The sequence below is a fragment of the Physella acuta genome, unplaced genomic scaffold (assembly GCF_028476545.2).
Source record: "Physella acuta isolate Inbredline_101_S28 unplaced genomic scaffold, ASM2847654v3 ptg001336l, whole genome shotgun sequence".
NCBI lineage: Eukaryota > Metazoa > Mollusca > Gastropoda > Physidae > Physella > Physella acuta.
In genome coordinates, this window is record NW_026732851.1 from 68,228 (window position 1) to 93,301 (window position 25,074).

The following is a 25,074-nucleotide window of genomic DNA, read 5'->3' on the forward strand; positions in this document are numbered from 1 at the left end:
ATAATCTAAACAGACATTGTTTCAGAAAAACCATATTTGCTAAGTTTTCCTACATCTAATGACTGTGTGTAAAGAAACTCCTCTTCGGCTACCCTTCAACATATGAAATAATATTGTTAGTTCACGTATTGTAAGAAATGCTACTTTGTTTACATGTTAGGGGTCATACATAAATGACAATATGCAATTTCTTTCTAAAAATATACATCTTTGATAAACTTAGATATTTTTTATTGCAAAGATAAAATAACTGCTATAATTCAAGTTAATTTTCTTTTATATAATGCAATAATGTGACATTTCACTTTTTTAACCCATTCACAACATCACAACACTATACTAACCCCATCTAGAATACACATGCTATATGTAAATGGAATCATTCAAAAAAGGAAGGCATTGGTTGTTTTTGTAACGATTGGAAAAGTTGAAACAGTTAACAATATTTGAATGGGCTAATAGAAAAATGAATCTTTTCTATTTTTAACCAACATGGGATTTGACCATGAGGGATGGTGGTGAGCAGTGTGACACACCTATCATTATGGATGTGGGACTGTGGTGAGCAGTGTGACACATCTATCATTATGGATGTGGGATGGTGGTGAGCAGTGTGACACACCTATCATTATGGAGGTGGGATTGTGGTGAGCAGTGTGACACACCTATCATTATGGATGTGGGATGGTGGTGAGCAGTATGACACACCTATCATTATGGATGTGGGACTGTGGTGAGCAGTGTGACACACCTATCATTATGGATGTGGGATGGTGGTGAGCAGTATGACACACCTATCATTATGTATGAGGGCTATGTGAGAATGTGATGAGCACGTAAGACATCAGGCATTATGAACATAGTTATTTTTTTACATAACAACATTGCAGAAAAAACTCTGTGAAGACAATGCAGGTGTATAACAGGTCTAGCTATACAAAAGGTATTTTCAGTATGTTTTTTTTTGTTTGGTATGTCTCTATGAAAACATCTCATGTTAGTTTTAAATGTGCACTACTATAATGAGTATAGGATACTCTGACTAAAAAAAACTTCCAAACTCATCTTACATTTATCTTAACATAATAAAATGATGTATAGAAGTTATATTAAACACTAATGACATTAATGAGAATCACTATGATGTCTATACACTTAAAAAATAATTCTACTAAGAAACAACACAAAGGCAAGGAATCAACTGTTTTTAAAAAAAAAGTAAGATTCAATGTAAAAAAAAAATTAAAACAAATAATTTTGGGTAAACTGTCATAAAAAATAAATTTTCTTTACAGAACAAAATTTTGAAATTGCTTTAAAAACATTAGCTGTGTCAACACACTGCTGTTGTTTTTGTATACAAATTATAGCAATAAACATAGATAAACAAAGAAAATTTCATAACCAAAATAGCTGACCCGTACTCATAGTATTTGCTTCTAGTCATTTGACACATTAAAAAAAAAATTAGTAAATAATCATTAGGTATTATGATTTTTTTTACAATATGCTCATATATTCATAGGAAAATAAAATCTTTTATTTTTTTTATAAATGTAGATGATATTTATAAGAGAGTTTCAAAATTATGTTGATGACTTATAGTTTAAATGATAGGTATGGGTAATATTTGAGCACTTCATCAAATCCAATTTGGCTGCAGTATAAAAAATATTTTCCAGGTAATAATTCAACGAACCTGTAGTAATAACTGTACGTGAATTACATCGCTTATTTATTTATAGAAAACAAAAAATAGAAACATTTAAAAAGTAGAATAGTTAAACAAATTCAAATTTCTCTTCAGTGATGACAAACAACAAATCCACACATAGGGTCCTGTACAACAAAACACAATGTTGGACAATAAATAGTATAGACAACAACAGAAAAAAAATATTAAATGCGTTTTGTGTGTTAAATTTTAACAATGAGACGCATTGGTTCCAATGGTCACTAGACATACTTAACGTGTACACAGAATTTATTGCTTCTAAAGACACCAGTGTTTCTCCCAGACTTTTTCCTCCGGACACTGTTAAAAGTATATATTTTTATATTTTCTATATATAAATTCCATTTTGGGGGGGGGGGGGGGGGGGGAGACTCTGGCAGAGCCCCCCCCCCCTCCTCCCCGAAAAGATGTCTGGAAGAAACACTGAAAGACACACAAGTAGAAAGTAAATTTAGTCTCTACTGGAAGCACTGAGGGTAAAAAATTTAAGACAAAAGTCACAATTAGAGACACAATCAAAGACAGACAATCTGAGACACAATTAGAAAACAAAATGTAGCCTCTACTGGAAGCACTGGAATAAGGAAGAAGAGTAAAAAATATAATTTTTAAACAAACAAAACAAAACAAATTTGCTTAGTTTCAAGAGATAGTTGTAAGAATAATACTGAGAACTGTATTCAACAGTACAACATTCAAAACATGAAGACACTGAGTTTTTTTCAAACATGAAGAAAACATGTCATTTATTTACAAAATTAAAATCAAATGCCAACCAGGGCATACTGTGTTTTCCTTACAGAATAAGATTCATCAACTAACTGGCATATTGGCTCACAGGGCGATGAAGTAGATTTCATCTGTTTTGCAGAATTGGTATGTGAAAGTGCTGTGTGGTCAGAACCATAGCCAAATGGTCTTTAACTCTCTCCTGACTACAGTCATGTACCCAGACGGATGAAGTAGAGTTAACCTGTTTAGTAGATTTGGTATGTGAAAATATTTGTCCCTGGTTACAGTCAGATAGACTTCAATTACTGTAAAATCAACTGAACTCTAGATGTTTAGGTTAGCAGTCATTTGCTCTAACACCTGACCATACCATCCTTCATATAACATGAGTGTATATTGTCAGTAAATATTAAAATAATAAAAACACGATCAGACAAAATAAGTGAATGTAAGAAGTGACCATTCCAAGTATTTCCAACAGTTTATCAAATCGCTCGGGTACATTAGACCAAGGTTGGCATGCCACTATACACATACAAGTATAGCAATAAGTTTGAATAGTTACAATACATCGTCATGGTCGGCTGAGATCAAATGTAGCGTTTTTACAACAACAAACATATTGAGAATATTTTATATAAATAATACATTTCAAGTTTTGTTGGTGTTTTTACTTGGTATGCAATGAATATCATCATAACATATTCAAAGAGATTAGAAAAAACTAGTTCTGACTACTGATGTAAAAAAAAATTTGATAATTATTTAGAAGATTACCATTAAACAATTAAGTTGTTCACAGAATTTAAAAAAAAAAGTATAACCAATAGTAATTTTTATAATGTATGCCAATAATAGTTTTCTAAAGGATTAAGATAAACATTTTTTTCCAAATTGCTTTTTAAATAATGTGTGACAACTCGGACAAACAGTTGACTCAATGTACTTAGCACAATTAGAGTAGAAAAAAAGGGTGAGGTAGATTTTGTCAGAAAACTTAAGTCATAAAATGTTAAATATTTAGCGTTTATTACCTCAAAAATAAAAATGTTATAAGGTAAAGTGGTTTTTGAAAAACAAAATGTACTACAACTTAATAAGTTAGATTATGAACAAATAAACGAATATTTGAAATATGATTAATAAACAAAACATAACATTTGATGGTCGAACGCAAGTATGCTCGTGAATAAATAATACTTCAAATTCAGCAGAGTAATTTTATCTACGACATGAAGTTGTGAAATTTTTTATTGTATTTACAATTACTCAGCTTACTCTTCTAACTGTTCTAAGCAGTTGTAAATATTTCTCCTTTTAGTGTAGTTTTAAATCAAGACTTGTTTTGCATAGGCAAAAAAAAATAACAACCAAAGATTTTGTCAACAAAATAACATTTTTAAAACAGGGAAGTCTCCATTCATAAATTCTCCATGTGCCTGACTGTCTTAGGGGGAGGGGGTTCTTCGTCAGTCGGCGTGGACGACGTCCTTTTATTTTTGTGGTCAGTTCGAGGCGAGGACAGCCTTTTGACCAGCACTGGATCTCTATGGAAGCTGATAGACACCTCGTCGTCTATTGCTTGCACAGTTTGTCCGGGGGTCAGCTGCCGCAGGGTTTCCATCATCTCCTGGTCTAGTTCAGGTATGGTGGACAGCTATGGAATAAATAGTCAATAAATGATATCTGACAGTTTCAGGTAAGGTTGGACAGCTATAAAAAAATAGTCAATAAATGATATCTGACAGTTTCAGGTATGGCGGACAGCTATGGAATAAATAGTCAATAAATGATATCTGACAGTTTCAGGTAAGGTTGGACAGCTATAAAAAAATAGTCAATAAATGATATCTGACAGTTTCAGGTATGGCGGACAGCTATAAAATAAATAGTCAATAAATGATATCTGACAGTTTCAGGTAAGGTTGGACAGCTATAAAATAAATAGTCAATAAATGATATCTGACAGTTTCAGGTAAGGTGGACAGCTATAAAAAAATAGTCAATAAATGATATCTGACAGTTTCAGGTATGGCGGACAGCTATAAAATAAATAGTCAATAAATGATATCTGACAGTTTCAGGTAAGGTTGGACAGCTATAAAATAAATAGTCAATAAATGATATCTGACAGTTTCATGAATGGTGGACAGCTATAAAATAAATAGTCAATAAATGATATCTGACAGTTTCGAACATCTTTTGATCTAGCTTAAGAATGGTGGACAGCTATAAAATAAATAGTCAATAAATGATATCTGACAGTTTCGAACATCTTTTGATCTAGCTTAAGAATGGTGGACAGCTATAAAATAAATAGTCAATAAATGATATCTGACAGTTTCGAACATCTTTTGATCTAGCTTAAGAATGGTGGACAGCTATAAAATAAATAGTCAATAAATGATATCTGACAGTTTCGAACATCTTTTGATCTAGCTTAAGAATGGTGGACAGCTATAAAATAAATAGTCAATAAATGATATCTGACAGTTTCGAACATCTTTTGATCTAGCTTAAGAATGGTGGACAGCTATAAAATAAATAGTCAATAAATGATATCTGACAGTTTCGAACATCTTTTGATCTAGCTTAAGAATGGTGGACAGCTATAAAATAAATAGTCAATAAATGATATCTGACAGTTTCGAACATCTTTTGATCTAGCTTAAGAATGGTGGACAGCTATAAAATAAATAGTCAATAAATGATATCTGACAGTTTCGAACATCTTTTGATCTAGCTTAAGAATGGTGGACAGCTATAAAATAAATAGTCAATAAATGATATCTGACAGTTTCATGAATGGTGGACAGCTATAAAATAAATAGTCAATAAATGATATCTGACAGTTTCGAACATCTTTTGATCTAGCTTAAGAATGGTGGACAGCTATAAAATAAATAATTAATAAATGACATTTGACAGTTTCCATTATCTCCTGGTCTAGCATTGTGGCCAGCTATAAAATAAATAGTTATTTAATGATTTCAGACAGTTTCCAACATCTTTTGATCTAACTATAGAATGGTGGATAGCTTAAGATAAATTAGTCATTCATTTTTATCTGACATAGTTTCCATAATCTGATGTAGCCAGGAATTGTGGACAACTAAAAATGAATACTAGTCACTAAATGTTACTTATTTCTATTTTCTTGCTTGGTGTGGCAGTGAAAAAGGTAAGTAAAGGTAAGCAGAAGAATAAGTACTCAGTAGGGAAGATGTTTTAGATGAGTGTATAGTGTGCAGCTAAAGGCTGATGGTTTCATATCATCGTAAAGACGTTTCCTTGGCTATTCTCACAACATTTTTTTAGAAGAAGAAATGACATTTTCTGAGTAAAATAATAATTAAAATAATAAATTTTAATAATACAAATTTTATATTGATTTTAAAAAAAATTTTTGTTGTCTAAAATTTAAGGAATTATTTAGTTACAACTTTATAATACCAAGCACAAAATGACAAGACAGATCAGTTAGAATATGTGTATGGAATCAGCTACTCACTGTGGATAAGGTGTCTGGCTCCCCACTCTTCCCAATCAATGCTGGCATGTCCTCTAGGTTAACTGTGGTCAGTTGCCTGGTGTAAAACAGAATGTAGGCCTGGGAGCCAAGTACTTCAGTGAGGGGGACCAGCTGGACACGGGCATCATTACAGTGGAGCCAGGACTCTGGGGAGATGGAAATACACTGATAATTCTATAGGTAGATTACAGGTAGGTATTCATTGAGATGTTAATACACTGATAATTCTATAGGTAGATTACAGGTAGGTATTCGTTGAGATGTAAATATACTGATAATTCTATAGGTAGATTACAGGTAGGTATTCATTGAGATGTAAATACACTAATTCTATAGGTAGATTACAGGTAGGTATTTGTTGAGATATAAATCTACTGATAATTCTATAGGTAGATTACAGGTAGGTATTCGTTGAGATGTAAATACACTAATTCTATAGGTAGATTACAGGTAGGTATTCATTGAGATGTAAATATACTGATAATTCTATAGGTAGATTACAGGTAGGTATTCATTGAGATGTAAATATACTGATAATTCTATAGGTAGATTACAGGTAGGTATTCATTGAGATGTAAATACACTGATTCTATAGGTAGATTACAGGTAGGTATTCGTTGAGATGTAAATATACTGATAATTCTATAGGTAGATTACAGGTAGGTATTCGTTGAGATGTTAATACACTGATAATTCTATAGGTAGATTACAGGTAGGTATTCGTTGAGATGTTAATACACTGATAATTCTATAGGTAGATTACAGGTAGGTATTCATTGAGATGTAAATACAATGATAATTCTATAGGTAGATTACAGGTAGGTATTCATTGAGATGTTAATACACTGATAATTCTATAGGTAGATTACAGGTAGGTATTCGTTGAGATGTAAATACACTGATAATTCTATAGGTAGATTACAGGTAGGTATTCATTGAGATGTTAATACACTGATAATTCTATAGGTAGATTACAGGTAGGTATTCATTGAGATGTTAATACACTGATAATTCTATAGGTAGATTACAGGTAGGTATTCATTGAGATGTTAATACACTGATAATTCTATAGGTAGATTACAGGTAGGTATTCGTTGAGATGTAAATATACTGATAATTCTATAGGTAGATTACAGGTAGGTATTCATTGAGATGTAAATATACTGATAATTCTATAGGTAGATTACAGGTAGGTATTCATTGAGATGTAAATACACTGATAATTCTATAGGTAGATTACAGGTAGGTATTCATTGAGATGTAAATATACTGATAATTCTATAGGTAGATTACAGGTAGGTATTCGTTGAGATGTAAATACACTGATAATTCTATAGGTAGATTACAGGTAGGTATTCATTGAGATGTAAATATACTGATAATTCTATAGGTAGATTACAGGTAGGTATTCATTGAGATGTAAATACACTGATAATTCTATAGGTAGATTACAGGTAGGTATTCATTGAGATGTAAATACACTGATAATTCTATAGGTAGATTACAGGTAGGTATTCATTGAGATGTAAATATACTGATAATTCTATAGGTAGATTACAGGTAGGTATTCATTGAGATGTAAATATACTGATAATTCTATAGGTAGATTACAGGTAGGTATTCATTGAGATGTAAATACACTGATAATTCTATAGGTAGATTACAGGTAGGTATTCATTGAGATGTAAATATACTGATAATTCTATAGGTAGATTACAGGTAGGTATTCATTGAGATGTAAATATACTGATAATTCTATAGGTAGATTACAGGTAGGTATTCATTGAGATGTAAATACACTGATAATTCTATAGGTAGATTACAGGTAGGTATTCATTGAGATGTAAATATACTGATAATTCTATAGGTAGATTACAGGTAGGTATTCATTGAGATGTTAATACACTGATAATTCTATAGGTAGATTACAGGTAGGTATTCATTGAGATGTAAATATACTGATAATTCTATAGGTAGATTACAGGTAGGTATTCATTGAGATGTTAATACACTGATAATTCTATAGGTAGATTACAGGTAGGTATTCATTGAGATGTAAATACGCTGATAATTCTATAGGTAGATTACAGGTAGGTATTCATTGAGATGTAAATACACTGATAATTCTATAGGTAGATTACAGGTAGGTATTCATTGAGATGTAAATACACAGATTCTATAGGTAGATTACAGGTAGGTATTCATTGAGATGTAAATACACTGATAATTCTATAGGTAGATTACAGGTAGGTATTCATTGAGATGTAAATATACTGATAATTCTATAGGTAGATTACAGGTAGGTATTCGTTGAGATGTAAATACACTGATAATTCTATAGGTAGATTACAGGTAGGTATTCATTGAGATGTAAATATACTGATAATTCTATAGGTAGATTACAGGTAGGTATTCATTGAGATGTAAATATACTGATAATTCTATAGGTAGATTACAGGTAGGTATTCATTGAGATGTAAATATACTGATAATTCTATAGGTAGATTACAGGTAGGTATTCATTGAGATGTAAATACACTGATAATTCTATAGGTAGATTACAGGTAGGTATTCGTTGAGATGTAAATATACTGATAATTCTATAGGTAGATTACAGGTAGGTATTCGTTGAGATGTAAATATACTGATAATTCTATAGGTAGATTACAGGTAGGTATTCATTGAGATGTAAATACACTGATAATTCTATAGGTAGATTACAGGTAGGTATTCGTTGAGATGTTAATACACTGATAATTCTATAGGTAGATTACAGGTAGGTATTCGTTGAGATGTTAATACACTGATAATTCTATAGGTAGATTACAGGTAGGTATTCGTTGAGATGTTAATACACTGATAATTCTATAGGTAGATTACAGGTAGGTATTCGTTGAGATGTTAATACACTGATAATTCTATAGGTAGATTACAGGTAGGTATTCGTTGAGATGTTAATACACTGATAATTCTATAGGTAGATTACAGGTAGGTATTCGTTGAGATGTTAATACACTGATAATTCTATAGGTAGATTACAGGTAGGTATTCATTGAGATGTAAATACGCTGATAATTCTATAGGTAGATTACAGGTAGGTATTCGTTGAGATGTTAATACGCTGATAATTCTATAGGTAGATTACAGGTAGGTATTCATTGAGATGTAAATATACTGATAATTCTATAGGTAGATTACAGGTAGGTATTCGTTGAGATGTTAATACACTGATAATTCTATAGGTAGATTACAGGTAGGTATTCATTGAGATGTAAATATACTGATAATTCTATAGGTAGATTACAGGTATGTATTCGTTGAGATGTTAATACACTGATAATTCTATAGGTAGATTACAAGTAGGTATTCATTGAGATGTAAATACGCTGATAATTCTATAGGTAGATTACAGGAAGTTAATCGTTGAGATGTAATATGCTGATAATTCTAGCAGTAGATTAGAGGTAGATATGTTGTGTTGCAAAGGTTAAAATGCATCCACTGGCCTAACACCATCTCCAATGATAAACTACAAGGAGAGATGGAAATGGAAGCAGTTTCCAAGATAATTGAAAAAATTAGATGGTGCTGGATGGAGCACGTCCTAAGAATGAATCCAGATGATATTGCAGGAATAGTGTTAAACTGGATGCCTCACGAAAAAAGTGGAATTGCATGGCAGGGAAGCAGCTGGCAGAGGCAGGTCTGTCATGGAGGACTGCCTAGAAAATAGTTAGACCAAAAAAGTGGAGGGAGCTTTTTGTGCCGGCCCCATGTGTCTTGGGCACAAAATGATTAGAGGTAGATATTTGTTGAGATGTAAATATACTGACAACTCAGGCAGTAATTAGAAGTAGGTGTTTGATAAGATATAAATATAATTTTGAACATGCATTTTTGCATCCAACACCAACCACGTCAAACACCAAGCACACACAGATCTATAGCACTGACCAGCGTAACTGTTAAAGGTGTAAGCTGTGTAGTGACCAGCTCTGAAGCCTGCACCATGGTGGACAACCACAGCATTCAGTTTGTACTTGGCCACTTCAGGCTTGCCTTGGCAAAATGGGGAGATGTCTAGTTCCTCATCAAATGCAACATGGGTGCCAATCTTCTCTCTGTGATTTCGACCACACCACCTAATATTTAGAGAAATTATAGCTTTCAGTAATGCATAATAAAAACATTTATAAAAGGGTAATAAAGAATATGACCTGAAGGTCAAAAAGGTGGGTGAAGTAGAGTTCACTTGTTTCAATAAACATAACATATGAAAGGATAAAATGTATTTATTTTAATTCCCAGCTGCCTTTACTTTTCCTAATGTCTCAGGTACCCACTAGCGCTCAGGGAAGTTCTACTGACTCAATCCAAGATCCAACACATGACTTTTGGATACAGTTGTGCCAGGTACCACCTCGTTTCAGTATTCTTATAATAAAGAAACACATTTATATATAGTAGACTTAAACTTTTAAAATTTAACCTCAAGGTTTCAGTGACTGTATTAAGTGAATAAAAATAACAGATGTACATATGGTAACAGACCTAAATCTTTTTAAGTGCAGCCTCAAGATTTCAGGGGGCCTGCTGATGAGCAACTGTTTCTTTGCATTGGTTCTAACAATAGGCTGTCTGCTTGCAGGCCTGCGTCTCCTTTCTAAACATTCAAATTTTAAAGATGTTTACTGACAATGTTTAGGAAAAATAAAACATTTCTACTGACAATGTTTAGGAAAAATAAAACATTTCTACTGACAATGTTAAGAAAAATAAAACATTTCTACTGACAATGTTTAGGAAAAATAAAACATTTCTACTGACAATGTTTAGGAAAAATAAAACATTTCTACTGACAACGTTTAGGAAAAATAAAACATTTCTACTGACAATGTTTAGGAAAATATACAATAAAAGCTCAATTGTGAGCCCAACATCAACATAGTATGTTTTGTTGGTGAACATGTCTTATTGCTAAACTGTGGACTTACGGTTGCATTTTTCACATATATATGACAGAGGCTCTAACTCTTCTACATCTGTGAAAGTTGACAGCATTTCTATAAAAAACATAACAGAATAAAAGTTAGCTTCATTTATAAACCATGTTTTAATACTAAAATAGTACAGTAATTGGGAACAATTTAAAACTAAATTAAAATTATAAATAAGTATACTTTACACAAAAAAAACAATATTGAAAACTAAACAGTTATTGGAGAAAATCTGAACTCACAATTTTAATTTACTAGGTGCACTACAGTATAAAAAGTAACCTTTAAAGGAATAAGATTGCAAACTATAATTTTTCTTTCTTAAGCAGGTTATTTTAAAAAAAAAAAAAAAACAAGCTATTGAAGAAAATTGAATTCACAAAATCATTTTTGCAAGGTAAGATTACATAAAGTGGGTAAGCCATACACTTTCTTGTATATTTGTATTTAACAGTAAGGGTCAGGAAGCTTTTCTAGGTTAATTAGGTTATAGAAATGGCAAGAGAGTTTGTGACAAAACTGCTTGTTTTTTTTTTTAGAACACACCAAGAGCAAAAATGTTCTTAGAATGTACTGCTTTTAAAGAATATGATATAAAATTATCAAATTGAGAATGTTGTTGAGAAACCAGAAATAGAATAAAGTACACTTCTGATTACCTGAGATAGTTAAAAGGTTGAGAGAAACTACCTTTAGGAACTGGTACTTAAATATGAAATTACGTCTTGGTACTCAAATTATTGGGTTTACACACATACATAGACATACACTCAGACAAGATTTTTCTAACTCAGGAAGGTTTAAAATGCCAAGCTCTGTCCAAATCTCAATTTAAATTTTTTGCACATTTACAATTCTTCCTCCTGCAATTTATATATGCAGTAAAAAAGTAAAGTTCCCTTTCTGAACCTGATGGTCAAATAGGGCAAGTGAAGTAGAGTTCACCTGCTTCTGTGACCTCGCCATATGAAAGGATAGTTCAGTAAGCACTATGACCAGCTGCCTTTACTTTACAAAACATAAGTTAGGAACCCATAAAAGCTGGGTGGACTCAGAGACATTCTATTAATCCCCAGATTCGAACTTGAGACTTTCGGGTTAGTAGTCTGTCACTCTACCTGTAAGCCATGCTATCCCCTGTATACAAGGAAGTAAAAGAAAATAATTATTCTAACCTGTGAGGTGACACATGTTACGCTTGACCTGACTTGCTGTGTACTGGAAACACCTGGGGAACTCCAGTGAGAGGTCAAGAAATGGTTCGTGTCTTGATGAAACGTTGGTGCACGACATGCAAGTGACCTGTAGATAAAGAACAGGAATCTCTCAACCTAAAGATCAACTTGTTTTTTATATTCATCAACAGGATAATATCTTTAATCTGAATATCCAATCCAAATGGAAGTCTATATAATAACTTCACATAAAATATAGCATTACTGTTAAATTAATTATGAGGGTAATGAATGTTGGCTATATTATAAAAAAGCAGATTTAAATAATTTTTTATGCTTCCATTTTGCCCATCACAAAATGTTAAAATAACTTCTTGTCTAGATTAAAAGAAAAAATATTTCGATAGGCTAAAAAAATAAACCTGGCTAGTTTAAAGGAGACAAACCTGGCTAATAATTTCACCGCGAAAACTTTGATCAACAATGTTTTCTACTCCATTACACTGGGGCAAGTTTTCTATTTCCTGAGATACTTTGTCCAGAAGTTCACTAGCAATCAAGAAAAAACAATTTAAAATAGAGATATAATAATCTATAATACTAATTATACTATAATTCAAAACATATGATCATGTTATATCAAATAATAATTGATAATTACACAAAAAAGAAAACTTACCATAAAAATTCCTGAGCATCATGTTGCAAATGACCTTTAAATGCTGGTATTGCCTTCCACACAGCATGCAAGAATCCATGGGGACTGACCTGTGCCCATTTACCTGACCATAAAACACGGAGGAGGCCGTGCATCTCCTGACAAAGTGATCTGGGGAAAAAATGGGTTTTGTTGTGTTGTTGCCATTTTAATTTTAACACAAATTTTTAACACTAATGGTTTATTAAAATACAAGTAATTTTAGATATTTTAATAATTGCCGTGACTGACTACGAAATCACCTGTGTCCTTAATCCTTAAAGACAACAATAGAAATTAAACCTAACACTAGTCTTAATTCTGTAGTGAAAATGGCTAAAAAAAACATAATACATCAGAGATAAATTTTACAATAATGCTAATGCTTCCAGGTTCCTAACCCTAATAAAATACCAGCAGAATAAAAAAAAACAATTTGGTATGATTCTGTAAAACCCCAAAACAATAAACTTAACTAGTCTTAATTCTGTAATAAAAATGGCTAAAATAAAGCATGATATACCCAAGACAAATTTTACCACAATGCTAAAACTTCCAGATTCCTAACCGAAATACCAGCAGAATAAAAAAACAAATTAGGTATGATAAAAACCCCAAAACAACAGCAATGAAAAAAAAAAATGAACACTCAAATTGACATAAACTCACAAAGTTTCAAGAGCCTCTGATTTGACCTGTTCCATTGGCTCTATAGGGGCCTCATCCAGAGGTTCAGCACTGGCGCTACTGCCTCCACCATTCAGGCCACCTTTCTTGCTGGGATCACTGGCTGAAGATTTTATACTGCTGGATAGTTGTGTTGATGGCCGGTAGTTTAAGTGCTGAGAAAGTTTAAAACAAATTTGATTAAAAATCAAACATAAAGTAGCAAGGGGCTGGAGCTGGGATGGAAAAACAGGTACTTGTCAATATATATTTTTTTATGTAGCAGGCATGGCATGTTCTTTATTTAAACCTATAACCCTTGCATAATTCTAACTTAAAGGTTTATAGTAGAGTTATTGCAACTTCCTACTTAATGAAAAAATGTGTATAACTAGAAAACACAATTTAAATATATTTTATTTAACCCTTTCCCCGGCAACATATTTGGTACCCTGTCCCCGGCAACTGGGTGGATCACACCCTAAGACTTTCTTATAGTAAATTCTTTTCTTTGTTCATTGTGGGGTGGGTAACAATACTGACACAGTTAAGGTATTCAAGGCACAGAGGCCATGGAGAACACAAGACATGTTGTTGTCAATGGGAGAGCTGTAATATGATACTAGTGGTTGATGGGATTCTCAAGCAAGAGTTAACCTGTGGGTGGACACATGTAGTGATTTATACTCTTTGCTGGAGCTCTGACTTGCAGTTACAGACAGAACTGTAGTTTAGAGTTACAATAGGTTAACGAAATGCAGGGGTAAGATTGCCTGTGGGAGGACATATATAGTGATTTGTACTCTTTTAGGGAGCTCTGGAATGTAGATAGAGACATTCGAGCCTTTTAGAGTAACTTGACATTAAACTCATTAGGAGTACGAATGAGGACAAAAAGGCAAAACAACTTTGTAATGCTGCTTGAAAGTTAATACTGGGCAATTAATTGATCAAACTGGGAGTGGGGTGGGTGTTCTACAGGTTGTGACCCTGAGAGTAAGGTTTATAAATAGTCACAAACGTTATTGAGAACACAACAGAAACAAGTCTTGAACGCTTTCGTCTAAACTCAAGTGCTAATGATAAAGGAATGTATTTGCCAGTTTTTGTATAGCAGGTGAAAATGACCAACAAGTTTTGAGTCTGAACTATTAGTATCAGAGGTAGAAGATGAAGAATGGCAGCCATCAGTATCAGAGGTAGAAGATGAAGAATGGCAGCCACCAGTATCAAGCAGCTCTGATGACGAGGTCTACCCAATATACTGCATTTCAACTATCAATAATGTGTCAACAGTTGGCACTCATAATGAAATGAAACGGCTGGTGCAAAGTGAAGAAAAAGAAATATTTTCAGGAAAGACAAAGTAACAGTACACCAGACCACTGCCTGAAGTGCTAATCCCAGGAAATTTATAAACAGCCTGACTCAAAATATTTCTTCTGTACATGAATACAAAAAAATACAACCAATATTTGACTGCATTAGCAGGGATGGAGAGAAAGCAAGAGGAGACACTGGCACTCTGCAGAATAACAATTTAGTTGTATGTCAATTCAGTTCTGCTTATGGAATTTTTGAAGGCAGAATTTTCTATGAAGAAATTCAGCAACCTTCTGGGTCATATTCACTTCACAACAATAACACTAACAGTCCATCAGGCTCATGGTATATTTGTTCCCATTATGGTAGATATTCCATTCAAATTTAGAAAGGTGTTATGTTTCTGGAGATATCATTACTAATTAGCAACTGGTTGATTTTAGAGGTGGGAGTAGATTTATCCAATACATACCAAGCAATTCCGATAAGTATGGAATTAAAATATTTAGGGCATGTGACTCATGTAACACCACTAAAAGGGTGACCATATTTTGTCAAAGAAAACTAAAGTTCCCTGCCAGCAAAAGGAAATGTCCAGTTATTATAATTTTAACTAACAACTGTGCTCTCTGAGGTGCTAATTATTAAAACGTGTTAATGTTCTATTATTTTATTACTAAAGTTGATTACTTCAATCCTGTTTGATATTTTCGTTACTCAAATACCTTCAGATTGTTAATTTATATTAAACTTTGAAAATGCAACACAATGACTTAACCCACAATGAGTAAAAACAAATTATTAGAAGCCAGTTTATAAGTTATAAATATTTTTTTCCATTCAAAATTGTTTAAGGGTTTGTAGCACCCAGTTGCCAGGGACCGTATAAAAAAATTTCAAACCCTCATAAAAAAATTTTTTACGCATATTTTTAAAATTTACAACCTCCAATGTGTTCATCCCAACCACCTTATAGATGGGAATGAGGCCCAGAAAAGTTTATAAAACGAGACTCGAGATATGAGCAAAAATATAGTGACTTCGGGTCGATTACACCCAGTCGCCGGGGAAAGGGTTAAAAAATATAAGTTTAGACTTATCTGCAATTATTGTTAAAAAGTAAAATGTAACTTAAATCTAAGTTTTAGGTTTTAAAAAAAAAAATTTTAAAACCTCCCACTATTCCATACCTGGAAGTAATCAACTGTGTTGAGCCGGACATTTCTGAGGGACAAAGGGGAAAGACTGGAGGGTGATGAGCCAGGTACAGGAGTACCACTGGGAGAAAACAGGCCAAACACAAGCTGGCAGAAATATTCTCGGAAATCTTCCAAATGGCTGAAAGCATAGAGCGCATAACATGCACTTATATTAACATTTTACCTTCATAAACAACAGTATTTTATAATATTGTTAAACAAGTTAATTAAAAAAGTCTAGTGACATTTGTGCGCAATTTCCTTATGTTATCTAAAAATAGCTCTGACGTATAATGTTGGGGTGCGTTCAAGCTAGAAGAACAATCGGTTTGTAGGTGTTTATGTAATTTTAAAATTTGTGACCGAACGAGAGAATATTTTTGAAAACTTTCTTCGGCAATATTGTTCTAAATTATGACAGGAATCGATTGGTACATGTTTCAAGTCGCTAAGTGGTCTGGTTGCCGAGATATGGGCCAAAAACTGCATTTTTTGGAGGTTTTTTGGCTTTTCCGGGAAATACATGAAAGAAACCCGGAATTTTTATGGCCTATGCTCATTCTCGTAACTTGCTTAACATAATTGCTTTTGGAACTATTCATCGATATTGCTTTGTTGAGGAGGAGATACGACTTAAAGCCCGGACACACATTCATCCATCCATCCATTCCCAGAAATGACGAGTTAATAAACGCAATTCTCCAGAATGGAAATTGCGCTAAAAAAATATGTGTGATGTTATTTCTAATGTTGACTGCCATAAAAATAAATGAAAAATAAAATAGATGTGATGTAATTTCTAATGTTGACTGCCATAAAACTGAATAAAAAATAAAATAGATGTGATGTAATTTTTAATGTTGACTGCCATAAAACTGAATAAAAAATAAAATAGATGTGATGTAATTTCTAATGTTGACTGCCAATAAAACTAAATGAAAGCACAATCTAGTCTCTATGACAAGTTTTGATTTTGAAATTATTTAACCCTGAAGTTTTATACCTTCTTTATTAAAAAAAAAAACCCCACATTTATTTTGGACATTTAGTATAAACTTTAAACTAGCATTTGACTTGAAATTTAGAGCAGAGAAAACAAAAATAATATTCCCAGTACTAGATTTTTGTTTGTAAAATGTTGCAGTAAAGAAAGCAGGCAATACGCTTTTTTTTTTATAATGGAAAAAAATAACTTGTTTAAAATAAAGTTTGAGAAAATTCTTTAAGTTAAAAAAATGGCCTTTTCATGAGATTTAACTTTCCAGTGCTCCAGTGTTTTTATTAGGTTGCTCAAATAAATGTAGAGGTTACCAAGCCAAGACAAAGAGGAACAAAATCCCAAAATTCATATACATTAAATTTATAAATAATTAAGCAGTTAATAAGCAAAACTTTTTTTAAAAATAATTTTCAACTCACCCAAGAGACTGTAGAATGGAATTGATGTAGCAGGTGTTGCCAAGGTTACGGAGACCAGTGACCCCAGGAATTAGTGTCCTCCTCTTGACGTGGAATAAGCTGGACCTCGCCCGCGTCAGCATTGGGGGTTGCCCAGATGAGGTTTGACTTTTTTTTATCTGAGCTCAACCAAGCATAGAGAATTGGTTTCTACTTTATTTACACCCTAAGATTCTAAACTTAAATACAGTTCCCCTTGAATATTTTTTTTTCTCAAGACACATAGAGCAGATAAAGAAGAGTTTATTTTGGTGATGTCAGCCCAGTGGCTTTAGTTTTCCTTAATGTAAGTCAGGTACCCATTAGAGCTGGGTGGACTCAGGGAGAACCTATAGACTCGAGTGAGGGATCCGAACTCGAGACTTTTGGGCTAACAATCGTTCGCTCAACCATCGAACCACACCATCACATAATACTCCAAATATGTTTTTTAAAAAAAAACACAAGAATATACCTTTTGCTCTTTTTCATTTTGTACATAAGTTTGCCATGCCGACAGCACTCTGGAGAGTAATGCTTTTCTGTGGGACATAAATTTAAAAAAAAAAAATTAACACTCTCTCTAATGAACAGCGGATTGTTTAGTTCATAACTTTAACTAAATATATTCAGGGATAATTCAATCTTGGATGGATAGATCCATGTTGTTTAAGTTACACTAAGTTAATTATACTAAGTCAGGTTAAAGGGGAGGGTTAACGATAGTGTTAGTGCTATATTTAAATTTTGGTTAGCACAGCATCTTTAATGAAAACCAATCCAAAGCTTATCTCAATTGTTTATAAAAACCACATGAAAACAATTGACATGTAACAGAAGAATATAAGACAAACCTGTGGTGGCACTCAGCAGTGATATACCTATCATCCTCGTCTGCATTTGTCCTATAAAAAATAAAATAAATTGTTAAAATATTTTTAAAAAATAATAATTGATCTTTGCTTAATAAATTTAAAAGCAAAGTGAAATACTGTTTTATAAGGCAGATAAATAAAGTTAATCTATTTTATTAACTTTGTCATATACAAAGAACTGTTTGATCAAACAAGCTACTTTTACTTTCCCTGACTTGGGTCAGGTACTCATAAGAGCTGAGTGTACTCAGGGATGCCTAAGTGACTTCATCCTGAGATTTAAACTTGACTTTGGTTGGTGTTAGCAACTATACACTCAACAACATGATCAGGTTACATAATCATTTCAGACCTGATGGCCAATAAAGAGCACAACAGTTTTTGTGACCTCAGCAAAATATAAAGGGATAGTGTGCAATGCGGCCTGTCTTAATTTTCCCCAACGTCAAGTACCAATCAGGGGACGGAGTGGTCTAGCGGTAGAGAGCTAACCGTAAGTCTCGAGTTCAAATCCGGGTTCAAGTCAGTAGACCGTCCCTGAGTCCACCCAACTCTGATAGGTACCTAACTCACGTTAAGGAAAGTAAAGGCGGCTGGGCATAGCGCTAACCACACTATCTCTTCATATGCCGAGGTCACAGAAACAAGTGAACTCTACTTCACTTGTCCCATAGACCGTCAGGTTTGAAAGGGAAACTTTACTTTTTTACAAGTACCAATTAGAGTTTATTGGACTTAGGGATGAACTATGGGCTTGAACTCTATTGAAATTGAGACCTGGTTAATAAACATGTCCTCTACCACTCTACCATGTTGTCCCATAAGTAAGTAAATGAAAAATAGAACTAGCAAATGAAAAATAGAACTAGCTGTTTGCCTTGAAATTTCTTGTTGGTGCGTGTAGGACTGGAGCAACTTTCCTCCTTTATCAAGCGCCTCCTGTGGGGACATGGTACCAATGTCTGTTAAAGCTGTTCTGATTGTTTCAATGTCTCCATTTTCAAGGTTTCCGATAATATATTCATCACAAATGTAGCTGAAATACAGTGTAATATAATAATTGTTTACCATTTTACTATTGCTTAGAGAGCTAAGAAAAATAAACCTTAAATTAATGAATAAAAAATAAACACTTGCTTTGATTATTTATTTAAAATTTTCTAGCACTTCAGTGAAGATTGAAAGAGTAATTGAGTATTTTATTGAGACATTTACATCTTGTATTATTGATATTACACCACCATTTCTACAATCAGGGTGTGATTGAGAGTAGAAAGAATACCACAACATAGCTTCAGTATCACCCTGTCTTTTAAGGATAAAAAAGTTTTAGAGCCACTGTACTACACTTACCAGTAAACATATTTTTCATTTATCTCTATTGCCAGTGGGTGCTGGGGAAAATATATAACACACTTATGAGACAGTTTACACAATTAAATAAAAAATAAATAAAAACAACAGAGACATGTATTAGCTGATTCACACAACAACAAAAATTCAATACACACATTTACAATAAGAAACAAACAAAAAAATCAAAGAAATTTTACTCTTTTGTCCTCATATAATTATGCAGTTTGACAACATATATTACAAAAAAAGGGCTATAATTAATTAACAAATACCAACTTTAGATACAAGGATCATGACAAACAATGAACAGGTTTAAATTCTTTAATGTTAACATGTAGCTGATGTTCAATAGCTTAAAGAATGCAAGAAAAATATTTTAAAAATTTCAGGAAAAAAATGCATTACTGACTCACCTGAGTTGTCTGAAAGTGCTTCTCAGCATGTTGTTCATTCTGTCGACCACAGGCAACATTAGAACAACTCAAGCATGCCTGGGAAAATCAGTTTAAAAAGGTTAAAAAGTCATTTCAACAAATTTTAACTAAACGCCACACATGCGAATTACACCTGAAAAGTAACTTATTACCACAATAATTTTTTTTTAACTGAATTTTTAAAATTAACACCACATTTATCAAATATGATTCAGTATAGTGGACGAAGTATAAACATACCCAAACCGTTTCTGTCGTGCCACATACTGAACACTGCCAACGTGTAGGGTCGAGGATTGAATCAATGTTAGAAACAACCAGTGTCTCAACGTGTGGGCATTTTTCCATGTTTGAACCAATCAACTTTGTTGGTTTTAATTATATTTCCATTGCAAAATCAAAGAGGCTGAAAAGTTTTAGAGGGAAATAATGACTCCAATACATGTATACTCACAATTTAAATACTAAATGTAAAAATCTTTTTCCACTAATTATCTTCTCTAGGTGAAACAGTGAATTAGATTAAGATCCAAATATATGCTTTACTAAAATCTGTCCCAAGTATAAGACTTGGACATTAACAAAGACTACAGGAATCTTTACTTTAAGTATGTATTACTATGTAATAATAACTGTGTATAAAAAGCTGCAAGTAGAAACTTTATTAAAATCTAACAAGATATCTACTAGATATGGTCTCCTTTGACTTGTGGTTTAACCTTTAACCCATGGTTTAACCTTTAACCCTTACCATGTAGGAAGCTAATGAAGCTTTAGTAAGAAAAATAATAGTTATAGCACTAATAATAGACAATACAACTGTCATTAGAGGTCTAAAGTTAATAAATAAATACTAAACTAGATTTAGGCCTAGATCTAATGATATAGATCAGGGGTCTCCAAACTTTTCAGTCCGAGGGCCGCTTTAACTATCAAATTTCAGTTCGGGGGCCACTTTCTTCCTGGCATGTCTTTAATTTTTCTGGTCAAAATTCCTCAGCCATCTCCAACAAACGCTTTTTTCCGTGGACAAAAATATCTATGCGGGCCGGATGAGAGGGCCTGGCGGGCCGCATGTGGCCCGCGGGCCGTAGTTTGGAGACCCCTGATATAGATAAAACTAGTGAGTAGACCTCACCTATGCAACATACTCCTAAGCAGAGTTTCTTCCCCCCCCCCCCCCCCCCAAAAAATAATTCTACTGCCCCCCTGAACAAAATGAAATTTATATAATTTATATAGAAAATATATACTTTTAACAGTGTCCGCCCCCCTCCCCGAAGAAAGTCTACCCCCCCCCCCCCCCCCCAAAATTTCAAGTGCCCCCTCGGAGAAAAAAGTCTGGAAGAAACACTGCCCTAAGTTAGTTTAATCAGTTAATGAATGAGTAGGCTTATAATTAGGATCTATAATCTAAGACATTTTAAGTAAGGTTCTAACTTAGAATCTAAGATTTAAAATTTAAACTAAGAATCTTTCTAAGAAATCTAAATCTATCTAGATCTAGATATCTAGATCTATTTATTTAGTAGTTATTCTAGCAATGTAGTCTAGTAGTAGTTACTAGTACTAGTGGTTAGATTTTCTAGTATTAGTATGACTAGTATTAGAAATCTAGTAAGTTATAATCTAAGAATCTAAGACCTAAGAATAAGATAACTTAAAAAAAAACTGTTCAGCCTAGATCTAGAACTAGAATCTACTTAATTTTTTTTTTAACTGAGCTTAAATAATAGGCCTAATAACAACCAGCCTGTCTTTTGTTATTTTGGCAGGTATATCATACATTTTTATCACTAAACACACAAAAGCGACTTATTTTCTCCCACTTAAGAAATGGTCTTTCTTCTTTTTATGATGTTTTTCAGCTGTGATTTCTCTTTCTTTTCCGTACTTTTTTTTTAAGATGCCAATTTTTTTTTTTAATACTTTTCTAGATTTAGATCTCCTTGCTGTTTTTTCTTTAAGAATGATTAAAATGATCTGTGTGGCATAAAATCGTGCGACGTAATTAAAATACTTTATAAAGTAGATAACCCATTCTGCGAAGATAAAATAAAAACAACACAGCACTTAAAATTTCAACACAGGCCATACCTAGGGACTTTGAGAAAATTTCCAAAATGATTTACCTAGGTTAAAAAGCATATCATCTTAAAGAGCTACATCAGATTAAGACAAAACAGTTTACTTTTTCAAAATTGGACATTCCGTTTTAAAGTTATGATTTTTTTACTGAATTAAAAGTTACTATAGGATTTGGTGGTAAATTTCGCGGGCAAATTTTGTGTGTTCTTCATATAAACCAATTCCAAATCTCTATTACATGGAAATTTGTATTCAAATTTTCAGAGTTTCAAGATTAATATGTTATGAGGCAATTAAACTTAACATATTTGTAAAAATATGAAAGGGATGACAAAATGTGTGCCTTGAGGTGATGCAACCCCCCTAATTTTGTAAAGTGACTTTTTTCAAGTTTATCATTATTCTAAATCTAACAGGTTATCAATATCAATATTATGCCACAATCTGAATGTGTTAAGAGTCACTTAAGGGACCTTTAAGGGACCTCATAACCTGGAGCTTTGTAATGTAATTTTAGACTCATTTCTCTCCAACCGGTAAAGGTTCGGATATCGCCAAACATAAATCTAGACAAAAATAGACAGCAAAATTAGTTAAAAAAGAATTACTCCATTAATGGTATTAATAAAAACATATTTTAATATAAATTACATAGTAATTTACATAGTAATTTATGACCACAACACTAACAAAATAACAAATCGCCTTGAACAACATCAGTTAATAACTAATAAGTAATGTACTGTCAATAGAGGCGCTAACATTGTCATCCTACTCCTCTTTTATTTGCAATCCAATAGGCTACTCCAAGTGAATCTACACTTTACTGCTGACTTTTTTCTTTAACTTAAAAAAATTATACTTCTAAAACAGATCTCCCCCCTTTAACATTCCACTTATGTTTAATCCTCGCCCCCTCCATTCTACAAAAAAGTAGATAAAATTTCCTGTCTCTAGCATCCTATCATGAAGTTATTTTGGCATGAAGATGACTTACAACAAGTTGTAGCATTATAATTTAGTTGTTCTCCTAATTGCAAAACCTATGCTGCTGTCTTCTGTGCATTTTTCTTGTTACTGGCAAAAATGTAGAGCGCAAAGCCATCAGAATTCTGTCCTTCTGTGAACTAACAAGAAGCTCCAAGTCCTGAAGAGATTTGGAAGGCCACTCCATTTGAATTACTGAAATAAGAAATAAAAGCTTTGAATGCATTCTTTTTCTTATTATATGATACTAGAAAGTAATATGTTAACTTGTACACTCAAGTTTCTATATTGTTCCAAGAAAACGAAATCCTAATTCAATTTTGGTCCAACACTAAATATTTTGAAAAAAAAATAAAATATTGTCTTTTTAATAAAATATAATGATTGAACACTGTTAAAATATAAATATCAGTTGCAGATGCCTTGAATTAGTTGAGATTTCAATAGATACATAATAGGTATCATTGTTCTTAACCAAATCGGCCATTATCGATAATAGGTAACTATCGCCATTTGCCGATCGTCGGCTTAAATTTTAAGACCATGTTCACTTCGCGAGGCATTATCTAATTCATGCGAGGGTTAAATTTACAAAATAAAGACTTTATAAGAAACTTAAAACAAAAATCTAGGTGTATCTTTTAAAAAAAAATGACTATCTTGTTTAGATATTAAATAAATTAAATATTTATACATACCTGTCCGAGAAGTGTGAATTACTCGAAGATACGTCGATGGTGAAGAGAAAAAGTTTTAATCAATAGAAAGGTGGATTATTCCTAGGTCGATATTCATGACGATTTGAGTGAAGTGAATGATTTTTAAATGAGAATCTGGCTTTATACAGTGAGCTATGTTTTGCCTGACGGAAACCAGAATCAAGTTTGATACGGCGGCGGTAGCGCAGTTTCCGGCCCGAGATTTGACGGATATCGTAGTCCCTACCATACCATTCGTTTCGTTTAGTTCCTTGAAAGCTGAAGGCCTTCACCATTGAATAAAAAAAAAGAAAACAAATATCACGCAGTAGCATCCCTTTAGCAAGAAAATCTTCTGCGATTTATTTCATGTATTGTAGGTCCTAACGGTATCTGCATAGGATAAGGCCCTAACACAGATTTAATTATTTTATTTGTTAATTTTAAACTCATTTCTGTATACATCTAGATCTACATTCTTGATAGATCTATAAATATTTAGCGTACATGTAGCTTACTAATTATTGTATGTCATAAACATTGTTTAGGCCTAATTACTTTAAAATAATCTTCAATCACACCCCGTAAAAAATGCAACCAGCTTATAAAAAATAAATTTAAATAAAAAATAAATTGTACCTAGAATCTAGAAAAGGTATAGATCTACATCTACATTTGTTTTAAAAATTAAATAGCATTAGTCTTAGGAGTCGAACCCAAACGACGTCAAACTTTTTGGCGATTTTTTAGCCTGCGTACAGTGTTTCTTCCAGACTTTTTTCTCCGGGGGGGCACTTGAAATTTTCGGGGGGGCGGTAAACTTTCTTCGGGGGGGCGAACACTGTTAAAAGTATATATTTTCTATATAAATTATATAAATTTCATTTCGTTCGGGGGGGCGGTAAAAAATTTTCGGGGGGGGGCTTCGCCCCCCCGAAGAGATGCCTGGAAGAAACTCTGCCTGCGTATCTGCCCCCAGCCCCTTACGATCCTGCCCCCACCACTCGTTATCAATAAGTCCGACACCCCCCCCCACTAGGATTATAATGTCATTTATGTACAACCTCTTATTTTAAAAAAACAACTGTGAATATGAATTATTTATATATATATATATATATATATATATATATATATATATAT

The 25,074-nt window shown here is 33.0% G+C and overlaps 1 protein-coding gene across 4 annotated transcripts; it reads right to left on the minus strand.

Annotated features, from left to right (window-relative positions):
* Window positions 1-2,135: 2,135 nt before the first annotated feature.
* On the minus strand, window positions 2,136-24,298 carry LOC131958566 (ubiquitin carboxyl-terminal hydrolase 44-B). 4 transcript variants are annotated; one of them, XM_059323661.1, is made up of 19 exons: window positions 24,184-24,223; window positions 21,965-22,255; window positions 20,399-20,564; window positions 20,138-20,215; window positions 19,722-19,762; window positions 19,246-19,404; window positions 18,348-18,398; window positions 17,969-18,035; window positions 17,476-17,633; window positions 16,048-16,195; window positions 13,538-13,710; window positions 12,851-13,000; window positions 12,618-12,720; window positions 12,172-12,298; window positions 10,994-11,062; window positions 10,551-10,662; window positions 9,954-10,141; window positions 5,979-6,145; window positions 2,136-4,124 (listed from the first exon to the last, which is right to left on the minus strand). In XM_059323661.1, the coding sequence occupies exons 3-19, from the start codon at window positions 20,504-20,506 to the stop codon at window positions 3,888-3,890; spliced, it is 2,136 nt and encodes a 711-aa protein (XP_059179644.1). In that variant the 5' UTR covers window positions 20,507-20,564; window positions 21,965-22,255; window positions 24,184-24,223; the 3' UTR covers window positions 2,136-3,887. The 4 variants fall into 4 exon arrangements, with proteins under 4 accessions (XP_059179644.1, XP_059179643.1, XP_059179641.1 ...); XM_059323660.1 differs by having other exon boundaries at window positions 21,945-22,255; XM_059323658.1 differs by having other exon boundaries at window positions 21,908-22,255.
* Window positions 24,299-25,074: the final 776 nt, after the last annotated feature.

Coding starts and splice junctions, on each gene's coding strand:
- LOC131958566 (XM_059323659.1), bottom strand. CDS start 20,506: ATGGAAAAATGCCCACACGTTGAGACACTGGTTGTTTCTAACATTGAT. Junction 12,299..12,617: donor GCGGTGAAATTATTAGCCAG/GTTTGTCTCCTT, acceptor CTTTATCTACAG/GTCACTTGCATGTCGTGCAC. Junction 10,663..10,993: donor TATATGTGAAAAATGCAACC/GTAAGTCCACAG, acceptor TTGAATGTTTAG/AAAGGAGACGCAGGCCTGCA.